The sequence below is a fragment of the Hipposideros armiger genome, unplaced genomic scaffold (assembly GCF_001890085.2).
Source record: "Hipposideros armiger isolate ML-2016 unplaced genomic scaffold, ASM189008v1 scaffold_305, whole genome shotgun sequence".
Classification (NCBI taxonomy): domain Eukaryota; kingdom Metazoa; phylum Chordata; class Mammalia; order Chiroptera; family Hipposideridae; genus Hipposideros; species Hipposideros armiger.
The window spans coordinates 88,355-103,051 of NW_017731655.1; the positions used below are offsets into that span (position 1 = coordinate 88,355).

Sequence of the window (14,697 nt, forward strand, 5' to 3'; positions counted from 1 at the left end):
AGTTTCTATATTCTTTAAAGACAAAGTTCTAGTTTTATAAATACACAAAAGCGTCTTTTTAAATGGTGATCATAACTTGTCTAGGATAATTCAGGTAGGTACATAATGGGCCAATTCAGGACAATGTTGATAGTTAATTGATAAACTCATACAAAACTACTTAATCCCAGGATAATTTCAAATGGCTAAGATTTAAATGTAAATGGGTAAGATTTAAATGTGGAAAAAAAAATCAGTTCCAGAAGAAACCATGAGAGAATCCTTAACTACTTTGGCATGAAGGAAGTCTTCCTAAATATGATACTAAACTCAGAAGCCACAAAAGGAAACACATTCAACTACATGTAAAAAAGTAATCTGAACACTTCTGCTTTTGGGAAGTGGAGTAGCCGTCTTGTCCCTATTCCTCCCACTTAAGTAAAACTAAAAACCCTGGACATCATATATAAAGAAGGCAGTTACCTCAGTCAGGATCTAGTCAGTGATACTTGGTTTGTTCTCCGGGTTTTCTTTTTTGCCTCATAGAGCTGAAGACGCCAGCAAGCCAGCAACGTGGAAACACCAACAGCTACAGACAAAAATAAGCCTCAACAAACACCAGCCAGTCTGCTGTCCTGCCTTTTGGAATCTGACCTCAAGACTGAACCATCAGCTCATGCCTAAATTTCTAGTCCTCCCCGGCCTGCCCTGCAAATGTTGGACTTGGGAGCCCCTACAATCGCATGAGGCGATGCCTTAAAATAAATTGCTCTGTCTTTATGCACATACCCAGTTGATTCGACAGAGGGTGCCCCAAAAATGTATACACATTTTAAGAAAAGAAAAAAAACTGAAAATTGTAATGCAGTGAAGGACACTAGCATTTGTTTGATTAACGATACCTTTTGAGTGAACCACATACTACACATTGCTACTGTAATTCAACTTCAAAAAGTAATACATAGATAACATCTCTTAAAATGTGTACTTTTGTTGGCACCCTTGGTGTTTCTCTGAAGAACCCAGAATAATAGACCAGGTGTCCAAGTTTGGGCTGCTATCACAAATTATCATAGCCTAAGGTGGCTTATATGACAAACATTTATTTCTCCCTGCTCTGGTGGCTGGAAGTCAAAGATATCGGAATGGCAATGTCAAGGTGGTGAGTGTCCTCTAGGGTTACAGAGGGCCACCTTGCTGTGTCCTCATATGGCAGAAAGAGGGCAATGTGGCTCTTTAGTCTCTTGTAAGAGTACTAAATTCTATTCATGTGGGCTCCACTGGCATGACCCAGTTACCTCCCAAAGGCCTTACTTCCCCGTATCATCACATTGCAGCATATGAATTGGTGGGGGTGAGGGGTCAACATTCAGACTTTGATACCAGGTGCAGTCCCTGAAAGGCACAGCTGCTCTTGGGGTAAGAACGGCATGAACCAACATACATTAAGCATTCCCTCTTAGAAGCTACTCTACCTAATGCATTACATACGTTATCTAACTTAAACCTTGAGACTCCGTGAGATAACCACGATTCTTATTTTAAAATAATAGGAAACTGAAGCCGAGGGAAGTTAACTGACTTGTCCACGTAACATACCTAAAGTGGAAAAGCTATGGCAGTCTGTCTGATTCCAGAGCTGCTGCTCATCGCCTCTGCTCTCTCAGATGTATATATCAGTGTTTCCTGTTTCCTAGTCATGAGGTCTGGTGAATGCTGGAATAAACCTGCTTTCACTTGAGCAAGCTTAAATGGGTGTCTGTTGTTTAAAAGAGAGAACTTAATTAAAAGCACTCTCTCAATTGTGTGTTCTATTTTGGTAGAGTTTTAGGTTACGTAAGTAAGAATCACATCTTCTCTATTTTGTGTTTCTCCCCAAACAGTATTTACTACTGTTTTCCAATCACAGACACTTAGTCACTCTTCACTACTGAATAAAAACAGTATTGAGGAGTGCATTCTAAAGCAAATCTTTTCATACAAATGAAATATATTTCCATTAGTTCTCTAAAAAGGAGATTAAAATTTCCTAGCCATATTTTTATAATTGGAATACATTTTTTTTATCCTTTTCAGTGATAGTAGGCTTAAAAAATACCAGACTACACATTCTTTCACTACTCTTTTAGTGGCTAACTTGGAGATTACAATATCCCGTCCTTAACTTATTGTAATCTAATTAAAAATTAATACTTCTTATGCAACACACGGGCCAGCTTAAAGCTGATTGCAGATATATACTGTTTCCATCATGAAATGGATTTGTTGCTATGCCCACCCAGCATTATTGGTCGGTGGGTCTGATATACTCAGCTCATTATGAGTAGTTCTGATCAAACTGCTACATGATGATCAACAGTCAGGCTCTTAGTTCTAGAATGGGTGCAGTAGCATGCCAAGAACTGCTAACTGAATAGTGCTTAGCTCTCTGCTGCTGATGGTGTGGCCTTATTCATGAACCCCTGAAGACTGGACTGTGACCCCCTTTTCCGAGCATGTCAGAGACTTCACAAGGCATCCTTACCTACAAGTACTTCTAGCATCATGGGTTACGCTGGGTTATTGTGTTACTTAATCTGTTACTGTGTAACCAGTTACTCCAAAACTTCTCAGCTTGAAGCATCAATAAGTATCATCTCACACAGTTTCTGCAGGCCAGAAATGCAGGAGCAGCCTCCCTAGGTGGTTCTGGCTTGGGGTTTCTGAGGAGGGTGCTGTGAAGCTGTCAGCCAGGCTGCTGTCCTCTGAGGGTTTAACTGGGTCTGGAGGATGTGCGTGCAAGACGGTTAACTGGGTCTGGAAGATGGCTTGCCACTTACTTGGTTGTTGGCAGAAGGCCTTGGTTCCTCCCTGGCTTTTGGAAAGAGAGCTCAGTTCCTCACCACTTGGACCTCTTCAGAGGACTGCTTAAGTGAGCACATGATATGGCAGCGGGCGTCCTGCAGAAAGCGTGATCCAGGAGAGGAAGCAAGAGAACATTTCTATTGTTTCTATGGCCTAGTCTTGGAAGCCACATGCTGTCACTCTTGCCCTGGTATCAGCCACTCACCCACATCAATGCCAAACTCTCTTTTTCTTTCTCTCAGCTGCAGACTTCTGCCAAGAACTATACCTGAATTTCAGACTCTGGCTGTGCCCAGAATCACAGGTGCCCACAGATAAAAGAATATTACAGATTCTCAGAGATAGTTCTCCACTCCCTCTAGGGCTTTCATCTCCTGCCTGTTCTGAGTTCAGCCCCACTTCTAACGTATGTCTATGTTACAGTGTGGTGGTTCGAAGCACCATCAGATAGGGGGAAACATCATTCTGCTTTTTATAAGCTTTTGCTCTAGCTCTCGAGCTTAGCTGGAGAAAACCAGCAATGTGTTTGAGTTACCTTACCTGTCCAGGTTTGTGTCTATGTACCAGGCAACTGCTGAAAGCTTTTCTGGTTTCTCTTTCCTCCAGCAGAATTCTTCTGGCTAGAGACCAAGCTCAGATCATTAACCCACACACAGAACTGACAAATGCCTCCGCAGGTGAGACTAAAAATGCAGTAGACTGGGTAAATAAATTGTGGTATAGTCGTATAATGGAATACTATACAGCATGAGAACAATAGAATTACTGCTACTAGCAACAACATGGGTGAATTTCACAATGTCGAGCAAAAGAAACCAGACAAAAAAATAGTTCAGCTTCTATGATTCCATATTTATGCCTTTCAAAAGGAGATAAAAATTAATACCTAGTTTAGAAATCAGGAGGCTTTTAGGGTGCTGGTAATGTTCTATTTCTTAATCTCGGAGGGGCCAGTTACATGAATGTCTTCATTGTTTGAAAATTTGTTGACTTGATCAGTTATGGTTTGTGTACCTTTCTATATACATGTTTTACTTCAACAAAAACTTAGCATAAAATGTAGGAATCCTTTTACATTATTGATGTTTCTGTTTATATTTGTTTCAAATAATACATAATCAATATGTAATATGGTAAATCACAGAAAACTTTAATATACAGATGAACCACTAGGATTTCTAGAACTACCAGGGTTATCTCAGTGTAACTGTGAGCATTTGAACAGGTTGTGTGCCTTTCTCTTCAAGGTATTTTTCCTCTCGTGTTGGAACCGTATCCCAGTTCAGAGAGGTAATAGTCATCACTGATCTCTTCATGGACCTTACAAAAACAGCATCTTCTGGGTCATCAAACACAGTTCTGCAAAAATGGCAATTATGTCAGAAAAGAAAATCAATTAGGCCAAAATTAAATTTTAACTTAAATAACTCAGTGCTGTATTTTTTTGTGTTATTTGTAGTATAGTACCACTAACAACTTTTGGGCTCTACTGACAAGTGACTTTCAGGATAAGTAACACTAATTTTATTATTTATATAGTTTATGTTAATAATATCATTTTTTGACCATATTTGGAATCAGCTATGACAGTTTAGGTCTCACACATTCACGCTTTCATGCATAAACACACATTTAATGTTTTAAAACAGTGTTAAATGAAATGATGAAAATACTTCTAGATCTCATGTGCATCTTCATATCTTACACACATTTTATTGGAAAGTTATTATTTTTACTACATTATGCTATATTTTATAAATGTGCTTGGGGATAATGTTTTTCAACACTGAATCTAAAGAAAAAATTCCTTAGTGCAAAATTAAAAGAGAATAATGGTTTTTAAATGATCAATATTCATGAATTTGAAATGTTTTTCATAGTTTAATGAAGTATTTGTTTTTGAAAATGTAAATTCCAGTGAATATAAAATGTTAATAATTGTTCTCACTGGGCATATTTAGGGAAACAGTAAACAAGGAAGGTAAAGACTCTTATTTGTAATAGCTAATAATTCTTAAGTTTTATTTTTTATGCATCAGATTACACTTTCATTTATTTTAGGTTATAACAATATTAAAACTTAAATATGTCAAATATGAAGACATAGCTTGAACTCATTTATCACAGAAAGATATAGCAATTTTTCCTATTAAAGAGTTAGTCATTTTTTAACTCACTAAAATCTATTTTGGGAAATGGGAATAATTTAGGGAATGAACACAATTATGAAATAATTTGATACCAGTTTAAAAAAACCACTTACTTGTCTGCATTACTCGCAAATTCAAACTCTAAAAAAAAATAAAATAAATTTCTAAATTAGTATTTTTCAAAGGTTTATTCAGCATTTTAAAACAATGGAACAATGTTGTAAAGGAAAAGTGAGCATAACTCTGATTTTCAAGCAAGCATTTAGATGAATAATTCAATCCATCAGAAAAACCTTGATACCTAACTCCAAACTGAAATTTTCTCTTAGATGAGTGTGTTAAGGTTTCTCTTAGGTTTTGACGCCAATTCTTTAATACAATACACATCTCAAAACTCTGAGAACAGAATGCTTGATCAATGTAGTTACCAATGGAATCCAAGTGGGAATTTTTATGATTAAGATATTGAGTCTCATGTGCAGAAACTGATCCCTTTCTTTCAGACAGGCACATGTATCTATAAATGGAATAATAGACCAAATGGGGACAAATATTTAGGGTAGTTTAAACCATTTGGATTCTTGGCATTAACTTCAAAGAAATGGAATAAACACATCCTAGATCACAAGAATCTACATCTTCCCTAGCTTTGGAGCTCAAAGGCTCACCCTCCAAGCTTGGATTTCTTGTGATGTCTTCCAGGGACTGTCATTGCTTTGTTTACTCCTCTCCAGAAGGCCTAGCGCCAGACTAGAGACGGAATGCACCAGCACCTGTTGGGCCACCAAAGCCAACATGGGAGCTTTTGCCAATCCACGAGCAGCAGGGAGCATACGGCCTCTGCCTACAGAGAAGACTTCACTGTGTCCTTCCCTTCACAGGTGGCTGACCCAAGTCTCCCAGGCCCTTTCTGATCTCCCTAGACAGTCTTTCTCTACCTTTTTAATGACAAAAAGCGCCATTTTGCTTGGAATGAATATAAACAAGAAAAGAGTAAAAAAATAAAATCTCCCTTTGACCTTTCCAGTTCCTCTCATCAGAAATATCACCATTAAGAGTTTTGTACGTATGCATCCAGCCCCCTATGTGCATACACACGCATGTGTATTCACACACATATGTATACACAGAGATTCGTTGGTTGACACAATTCCAATTTTAGCATTACTCTCCTTGATGTATTTTTCATACTCAAACTAGATCATGGAATAATTCTATAATGCAATAGTTTGTATTACATGAATATGCCACAACCTAACATTCTATGAATGACCAGATTGTCTCCACTATTTTCTCTATTACAAAAAATGTTTCAGTGAGCAGCTTTATACATATACTTTGTCTCATATGTGTGCAAGTACTTCTGTTGGAGAGACCCTTCAAATTTAATTGTGCTGAATGGTTTGCACATTTTATGTGTTGATGGATATGGCCATATTGCCATGTGGTCTTCCAAGAGAGTTGAACCAGTTTACACTCCCATCAGGGATATGTAAGTTGCTGTCTTTTCTGCCCTCATCTTCACCAATACTTTTGCCTACCTGCTGAATGAAAATGGTATCTCATTGTTCAATTGTACTTTCAAATTAATTTATAGGAGCCCTTTGACATAATGGGTATTAACTTTTGCCTATCGTGTATACTGCAAATATTTCTTCCAATTGTGTCTATAATTTTGCTCCTAGATTATATAATGGTTTTCATTTTTATGTAGTTAAACCTGTCAACGTTTTATTTTTATGGCTTTGGGGTTTGTGTAAGGGTTTGATTGGCCTTCTTCACCTGGGGATTACCAAAGTATTTTTTTTTCTAACACTTTTCAATTCATTTACATTTAGATATTTAATCTCTCTGGACCTTATTTTGCATATGGTGTCTCCCTTATAAGATAATCTTGGGCCCAGGACAACTGCGTGGCATAACTCCAGGGGCCCCCGTCATTGATTTCTATGTAGATGGTGCCTACATGGATGGTTTGCCGACTGCTGATTTTTGCCTTCACAAATCCTCCAGAATCTGCATACTTTTCTCAGTTGTCATCCAGTCTCCAGACCCCACATTGACCTCTGTCACCTATCACACCCTTCATGCAAGACCCAGAATCACAGATGTCTTCAAGCCCTGTTTTCTGAGCCTTCCCCCCAGCTCAAAACTTATAATTTTCTGTTTTCTCTCAATTCTGTCCTGTTGCCTTGTACCTGGATTGGCCCACTGTAGTGAACTGCCATTTGTTGAATGGTCTGCCTGATTTTCCTCATTGGTTTTCTTCTGCTCTGTGCCTGAGGAGTACCTGCCTCAGCTGCCAGGTCCAGGCTCGGGGGTGCTGTCCCTCAGCCTGTTCTCAGCACCCAGAGTTCCGTCTTGTTTGGGGGAGAAAAGCAAACAGGATGGAAATCCAGCAGTTTCACTTTGGCACCACTAGTAGACATTTAAAAATTTTATCGGTATTTTCATTTATTTTAAATAACCCTTGCTGGCTTTCCAATTTAGGTATTTGGTGGGAAACCTGAAAATGTCTTTTTCCTTCAAGTCGTATGAAAGCCCAAAGAGTTTTGGCTCTGAGAATATTGGTGATCAAGCAATAAGAACCAAAGACATTAATGGAAATAGGTATATGCCTTTTAACCATACCTATTGGATAGGGATGACAAAGCTGGAATTTGAAGAAACTTCAAGTTGGCCTTACTTTTCTAGCTATTTGAAGCATTGCTGGTTTCTGTCTCAATTTAGGGTTAAGGATAATAAAATAAAAATGTGGTGTTACAATTGCCTCTAAACATTTCCAAGTACATTCTCTTTCCAGTGAGAGAATCCAGAGTCCTAAATATACATGTCATAGTAAGATAAGATTTATGTCAAAATCAATATAGAAACGAAATTATAATGCACAAGTTTAAAAAACTTACATAGTGGTTTCATTCTATTTATTAGTTTCATTATAAATGTTTGGTTGTTAGAATCTGAATAGATTGATTAGAGTTGTGCCGCCCATTTTTTAGGAAGACTATATATAGTCTTATATCTATAAATCAGAATGTGACTTAAGAAGAAAAACTTCTAAGTGCAATAAAATACTCTCCTTATTCTTTCTTCCTCAATTTTGTTTTTGGAGGTTTGATATGAAAAAGCAACCTGTTTACACAAAAGAAATGTAAAGCACTACAGGTAGTGATCAGCTATCCTCTTCACACCTATAATAATTACATGGTGAGTGGCCTTATATTGCTTATTATTGGGTGCATTAGCTATTTTTGAAAGTGAACATATTCTATCCAGAAATTCTTTTTCTACCACAGAATGGCTTTTCCCCCCAATAATCCAGTACCATTCAGTCTGGACATCAGCTCTTAGATGAAGAAGTAAAAGAACAATCAAGGAAGTGGCTGACTCATAGAACAATCTATCATGCACTTGATAATGCGTCAGATCAGGTGTTTCAATGTTTGACATATTAAGCATCATAACAGCCAGAGGAAGATATTATCCCCGTTTTAAAAATCAGAAAGCTGAAGCAAATGTCCAAAATAAAACTTGTACTTACTAGCAAAGCCAGTGTTTAAGTCCAGGGGAACCTGATCCCAAAGCTGTGATGGTGCCTGCACAGTGGTTGTCCTCCAACTGGAGGAAGCACGGAATCACCTGAAAGGCTTGTTGAAACATAGCTCCCGGGGTTCCCACTTTGAGTTTCTAATGTAGTAGGTATTGTTTGGGGCAAGAATGGGCATTTGTAACAAATTACTAAGTGATGCTGCTGCCGCCGCTGATTTTGGGGACCTCACTTTGAGTACCACTACTCGACTCTATATTCTTCTGCATCCAGACCATGCCCTCCAGACATTACTTCTATTCTATGCAACATATAGGAATAAAGGAATAAGTTAAATGACACTTTGTAGACACATTCATACAAATTGAGGCATTCTACAATATAATTGGCCTGGTCCCTTCCAAAAGTTGTGGAAACAGTTTCGGAATCTATTCTAAATTAAAAGAGATGAAAGAGCCATAACAACCAAATGTAATTATTAATCTTGACTGGATTCTGGTTTGAAAAAGCAACTATGGAAGCCGTCTTGGAACAACTGAGATAATTTGAATATGGCTTAAATATTCAGTAATATAAATAAGTTATTTTCCTTAGGTGTGATAATGGCATATAGGAGAATAACATTTTTAAATTTACAGGCTAAATTATTTAGGAGTGAAATGTCATGATGTCTGTTACTGAAGTATTTAAATTGTTCAGCAATATTTTATGTTTTCCAATTTACATAAGGCAAAGCCTCATATTGAGGGTGACAAATATGGCAGAATATTATTATTGAATATAGATGGGCATATACAGATGTTTAGTATTCTTTCAACTTTTCCTATGAAAAATTTCACAATACAAAGTTAAGGGAAAAGCCTTGACTTTTGCCCTCATTTTCTTCTTTTTTTGCTTATTCTTAAATAATAACTTAGCTGGTTATAGAATTCTTGGTTGACTATTCCTTTTCCTTAGCGTGTTAAAGGTATCAGATCACTGTCTTCTGACTTCCATAACTGCAGTTGGGGAGTTTGTTGTGAATCTATAAATTATACTTTTGTAGGTAAATTTACATTTTCTCTCTATTTTAAGATCATTTTGCCTTTGGTATGAATTTTTGTTGTTATGTCTTTTAAGATTTTGGATTAATTTTGTTTGGTGAATCTAAAGAGTCATATCATTTCTCAATTTTGGAAAATTCCCAGCCATTGTTACTTCAAACATCACCTTCTGTCCAATTTCCATATAATTGCCTTTCAGAATTACTAAACTTAAATTGGACCTTATCTTTCTAATGTCTCCTTGTCTCAACAGCTAATTAATATTTTCTATCTCCTGCTTTCTCTATTGCGTTCTGGATAATTTCTTCAAAATTATTTTCCAATTTAATATTTTTCCCTTCGTTTCTAGAGAATCTATTCCAGAATGTATTTTCAATTTCAAGTGCATGTTTGCAATATGTCATGAGGAAAAGGCTTTTGTCTTTGTATCTTTTCTTAATCCTTTTTTGTGATACATGGTGGTACAGCAGCCACATTGTAACCATAAAGCACACTAACAGTAGCAGAACAAAAGATAGGTGTGTTCCTGAACACTGATGACATCAATGAACTTTACACTAACCCTGGACACCCTACCTTTGTACCCTTTACTATGTGAGAAAAATAAACCTCTATTTGCTTAAGTCACTGTAATTAGATTTCTGTTACATACAAGAAATTAATGAAACATCTGAAGATATTCAAGTTATACTTGCATATAATAATGACTAAGATATTTACAGTGCTTTTTTCTGGGTGGAGAAATTGCAGAGGATCTTTATTTCTTTATTTTTTTCCATATTATAAAAAATGTATAGCCTTAATTGGTGAAATTCTCCAGTGATAGTGGTATAATAACAATTGTAGCTTATTTACTGATCCCTTTACACTTTGCTAGATACTGGGGTAAGGATTTCAATGTACATCTCATTATCACATTACCTAATTGTGTGTGTGTGTGTGTGTGTGTGTGTGTGTATAATAGCATGTCATTTTCATTAGGCTAATAAAAGTATAAAATATTTATTTCACTATGTAGGTACTTAGCTTATTACAAATTACCCAAAAGTTTGAGAAGTTTTAATTTCATTTTTTTCTTTTTTTCAAAATACCTGAAGGTGCTCTCTGGGCTTGTTTTTGCTTAAATGGTGATCTAGGATCCCATGAGGCATCTACTTTTCTTCCAAATGATATTGATTGAATAATATGAGCCTTTTTATGGTTAAAAATGGAAATCATTGATTTTCTTTCTTTTTCTGTAACTTCTGATAAATGCAAAAAGTAATGTTATTGCATAGCATTATACATAATCAGAGTGATTCAAAACAGAATTGAACACATTCAAAAATGTATTTATCTGAATTATGTTATATGTGAACATCCTGTCAAAACTAATTTGAGAAAGGCTATCACAGTTACTTCCATAATCTTACAAGTACTCAATATTTGCCCCTCATGTCACAGGCACGGATCAATCCTAATGCCTCACAGACTTTCTAACACATCACACCATGGACGATTGAAATCACACCCATGATACATCTCTCATTTCCTCAAGGCTGTGAGGAGGAAGAGGTGTAAACATAAGGCTTTGATATATCCTCATTAAGAGGTACTCAATAATTAATTATCAAGAATGTTTCAAACCTAGAGATAGAAAGGTAAATAGATAGGTAATAAAGCACTTGGAGGTAAAGTAAAACAGGCCTCCAAAAATGTAAAATGTAATGCACTGAAGTTGATTATTTTTATGGCTTAAATGAATCAGACTTACTAGTTTATCTACAGTGTCTAAAGATGTATTCATAAAGAAGTTATCATTGATTATATAAATTTTCATACAAGGGCCGGCTGAGTGGCTCAGTTGGTTAAGAGCTCGCTCTAGAGTGCGAGCTCTGAGCAACAGTGGTTCGAATCCCGGCCCAAGCTGAGCAGCTGCTGAGCTGCCAACAGGTGGCAGGATGGCTCAGTTAAAAAAAAATAAATAAATAAATACATAAATAAATTTTCATACATATATATTTACAGAATTTAAAAGAATATGTTTAAAACTTAAATAGACCTTAAGAGATTTAGTCCAATGCTCTCAATTTTTTTTTTTAAGCTGAGCCACCCTGCCACCTGTTGGCAGCTCAGTGGCTGCTCAGCTCGGGTTGGGAATCGAACCACTGTTGCTCAGAGCTCAAACTCTTGAGCGAGCTCTTAACCAACTGAGCCACTCGGCTGGCCCAATGCTCTCATTTTTGAAATAAGAAACTAAGTTGTCAGAGATGAAATAATTTGGCATTCAACACATTAAATGTCAAAATCAGTTAAGATGGCCTTTCTAATACAGTGATCAAGATGCTTAAATTTCTAAAGTAGAACAAATTTCATAGAGCAAAATTTTCAAAAATAATTTTAAAACTTTCATTTACTAAGATTATTTTCAAAGATATTCAACATTTTTAAACCACTGGCTTATAAGACTATCTCTGAAATATTTCTCTGCAAGAAAGAGGTGTGCTTACGATTTCGGTCAAGTAACTCTACTCCTGGGAGGTGGTAGATTATATATAAACGGTACTGGTTATATTGGCAAAAAGGGTTTTGGTAGAGATCTTCAAAGAAAGAATTCAAATTAAGATGTCAGGTTTCAAAATTAGTTTCACTTATCATTTGATGAAATATAGAAAATTACATGGTTAATATGAAACACAAGGACATGTAAAGCTCTGCTTCATAGACCAAACGAACAGCCTCACCAAACCCTTACTTATTCAGAGCAGTACTTACTTTTCCTATTTGTTAAGTTCATTCATTCAACAAATACATTCTGAGTGCTTTCTATCTACTAGGAACTGTGCTAAGTGCTCAGGACATACTGTTGATGAAAATCTGCCACAAATGAGAAAACATTTAACACATCCACAAATTAATTCATAAAGGAAGAACTAGAGATCAGCTTTATGGGGGGTCTTGATGCTGCTCTTTATTAAAGCATTTGTTCACTTAGTTCTATTCTCCCAGTCTCACAGGTCACAGGTTGCCTGTGTGGAGGTGGACAGAGATGCAGTGCACTGTTCTAACATAGTTTTCTTCTTCCACATCACACCTTTGTGCACAGCTCAGAATGTGTAGGGGTCAGTAGCAGCTTCAGGTCTCAGCAGGAGCAGAGCTGAGCAGGTGTGGGTGTCTCCTTCTGGCCAGGGACACCTAAGAACCATGCTGGCTCATACAGTGGCTGAAGGTGGGAGGCACAAGAGTGAAGAGCTCTTAGCACTTCTGATGTCACATCCCTTAGGCTTCAGCATGTAGGGCATTTTAAGAAACATGCAACTAGAAGTTGTGAGGGTTCACAAGAAGGTAACACATTTTTCCTATTCTTCCCTAGATAATATCATAAAGGGTTTTTCCTATACAATGTGGAAAAAAACCACCTTATAATTTCTAGTTGGATATCTTTAGCTATTGGATTCTGCCTACATGCAATTTCTAGCACACATTTCTGGAATATACATCTAGTGAGGGGAACCACTAGATGGCAGTAGCAGAAAGAGCTACAGACACCGTACAACTACACCACTCTTTCAACAACAAGGCTCTTTTTAACATACGTGTTCAATTTAGGAGTACTGCTGTAGCGTTTGACTATTTATAAAATATAAACAGGCTTGATAACAGCATGAAAATAATAAGCATTAGAAACCCAGAAAACTGACTAATATTTATAAGGAACAGTTTGCAAACCTAAAGATGGGGGGCATGCTTAAAAGACAACAGACTATTTAGGTAAAAACTGAAAAAGTTAATCATCTGGATGTTTTCTCTGTAGGTAATAAAACATTATGACATTTGTTGTATAAATACAAACTTTTCTGGCCAAAAAATATCATTATATATAGCTATTCCTTGTGGAAAACATGAGTTTTAGAAGAATTTAAAGCAGGCAATGGAAGACACCTAGTGCATCATAAACAAAAGTTTTAAGACTGTTGGGACTATAGTCAATGGTATTGTCATATTATGTATGATGTCAGAGGGGTGGTAGACTTGGGGGGAGGTTGTTACTGAGAGGGGTATAAATGTCTACTCATTATGTTTTTTTGTACACCTGAAACAAATAAAATAAAATAAATAAATTAAAAAAAATAAAATAAAACCACGATGAAAAATACAATTTAAGACTGAAGAAAAGCATAAAAAAAATATGGACCTCACAAACAAGGAGCCCAAGGGTCAATCCCCTCTACTGATGTGCAAACAGCAGCCAAGGCTCAACTACAACAGAAGGATACATGCAACCCACACAAGGGGTGATCTCAGGGAGAACTTCAACAAAAAGATAAGAAACATAAAAATGGATATAGAAAACATAAAAAAGAACCAGTCAGAAATAAAGAATAACTGAAATAAGAAATACATTAGAGGAAATCAATAGTAGATTAGGTGAAGCAGAGGACTGAATCAGTGATTTAGAAGATAAGGGAGCAGAAAACACCCAATCAGAACAGCAAAAAGAAAAAAGAATCCAAGAAAAATGAGAACAATTTAAGGGGCCTCTTGCACAATATGAAGCATACCAGCATTCTCATCATAGGGGTACCAGAAGGAGAATAGAGACAGCAAGGGACTGAAAATCTATTTAAAGAAATAATCACAGAAAAATTCCCTAACCTGGCAAAGAAATAGATATTCAAACCCAGGAAGCGTAGAGAGTCCCAAACAAGATGAAACCAAAGAGGCCCACATCAAGACACATCATAATTAAAATGCTGAAGGTTAAAGACAAAGAAAATTAAAAGTAGCAAGAGAAAAGCACATTAGTGACCTACACGGGAACTCCCATAAGACTATCAGCTGATGTCTCAACAGAAACTTTGCGGGCCAGAAGGGATTGGCAGAGAATATTCAAAGTGATAAAAAGCAAGGACCTACAACCAAGATTACTCTACCCAGCACAGCTGTCATTTAGATTTGAAGGACAGATAAAGAGCATCCCAGACAAGAAAAAGCTAAAAGAGTTATTCACCACCAAACCAGTATTACAAGGAATCTTAGAGGGACTTATTTAAGATGAATATATATATATATATATATATATATATATATATATATATATATATGAATAATAAAATGGCAATAACTACAAAGCTACCAACAATTACTTTCAATC

At 36.5% G+C, this 14,697-nt stretch overlaps 1 protein-coding gene across 1 annotated transcript in view; it reads right to left on the reverse strand.

Annotated features, from left to right (window-relative positions):
• LRRC72 (leucine rich repeat containing 72) overlaps window positions 1-14,697 on the reverse strand; it is a 51,840-nt gene continuing 37,143 nt past the window's right edge. The window contains exons 6-9 of the mRNA XM_019659893.1: window positions 12,053-12,142; window positions 10,655-10,807; window positions 5,087-5,114; window positions 1-4,182 (exon numbers count right to left, since the gene is read on the reverse strand). Of these exons, the coding sequence (XP_019515438.1) occupies window positions 4,017-4,182; window positions 5,087-5,114; window positions 10,655-10,807; window positions 12,053-12,142 (437 nt within the window). The 3' untranslated portion in view covers window positions 1-4,016. The remainder of the gene's footprint in view (window positions 4,183-5,086; window positions 5,115-10,654; window positions 10,808-12,052; window positions 12,143-14,697) is intronic.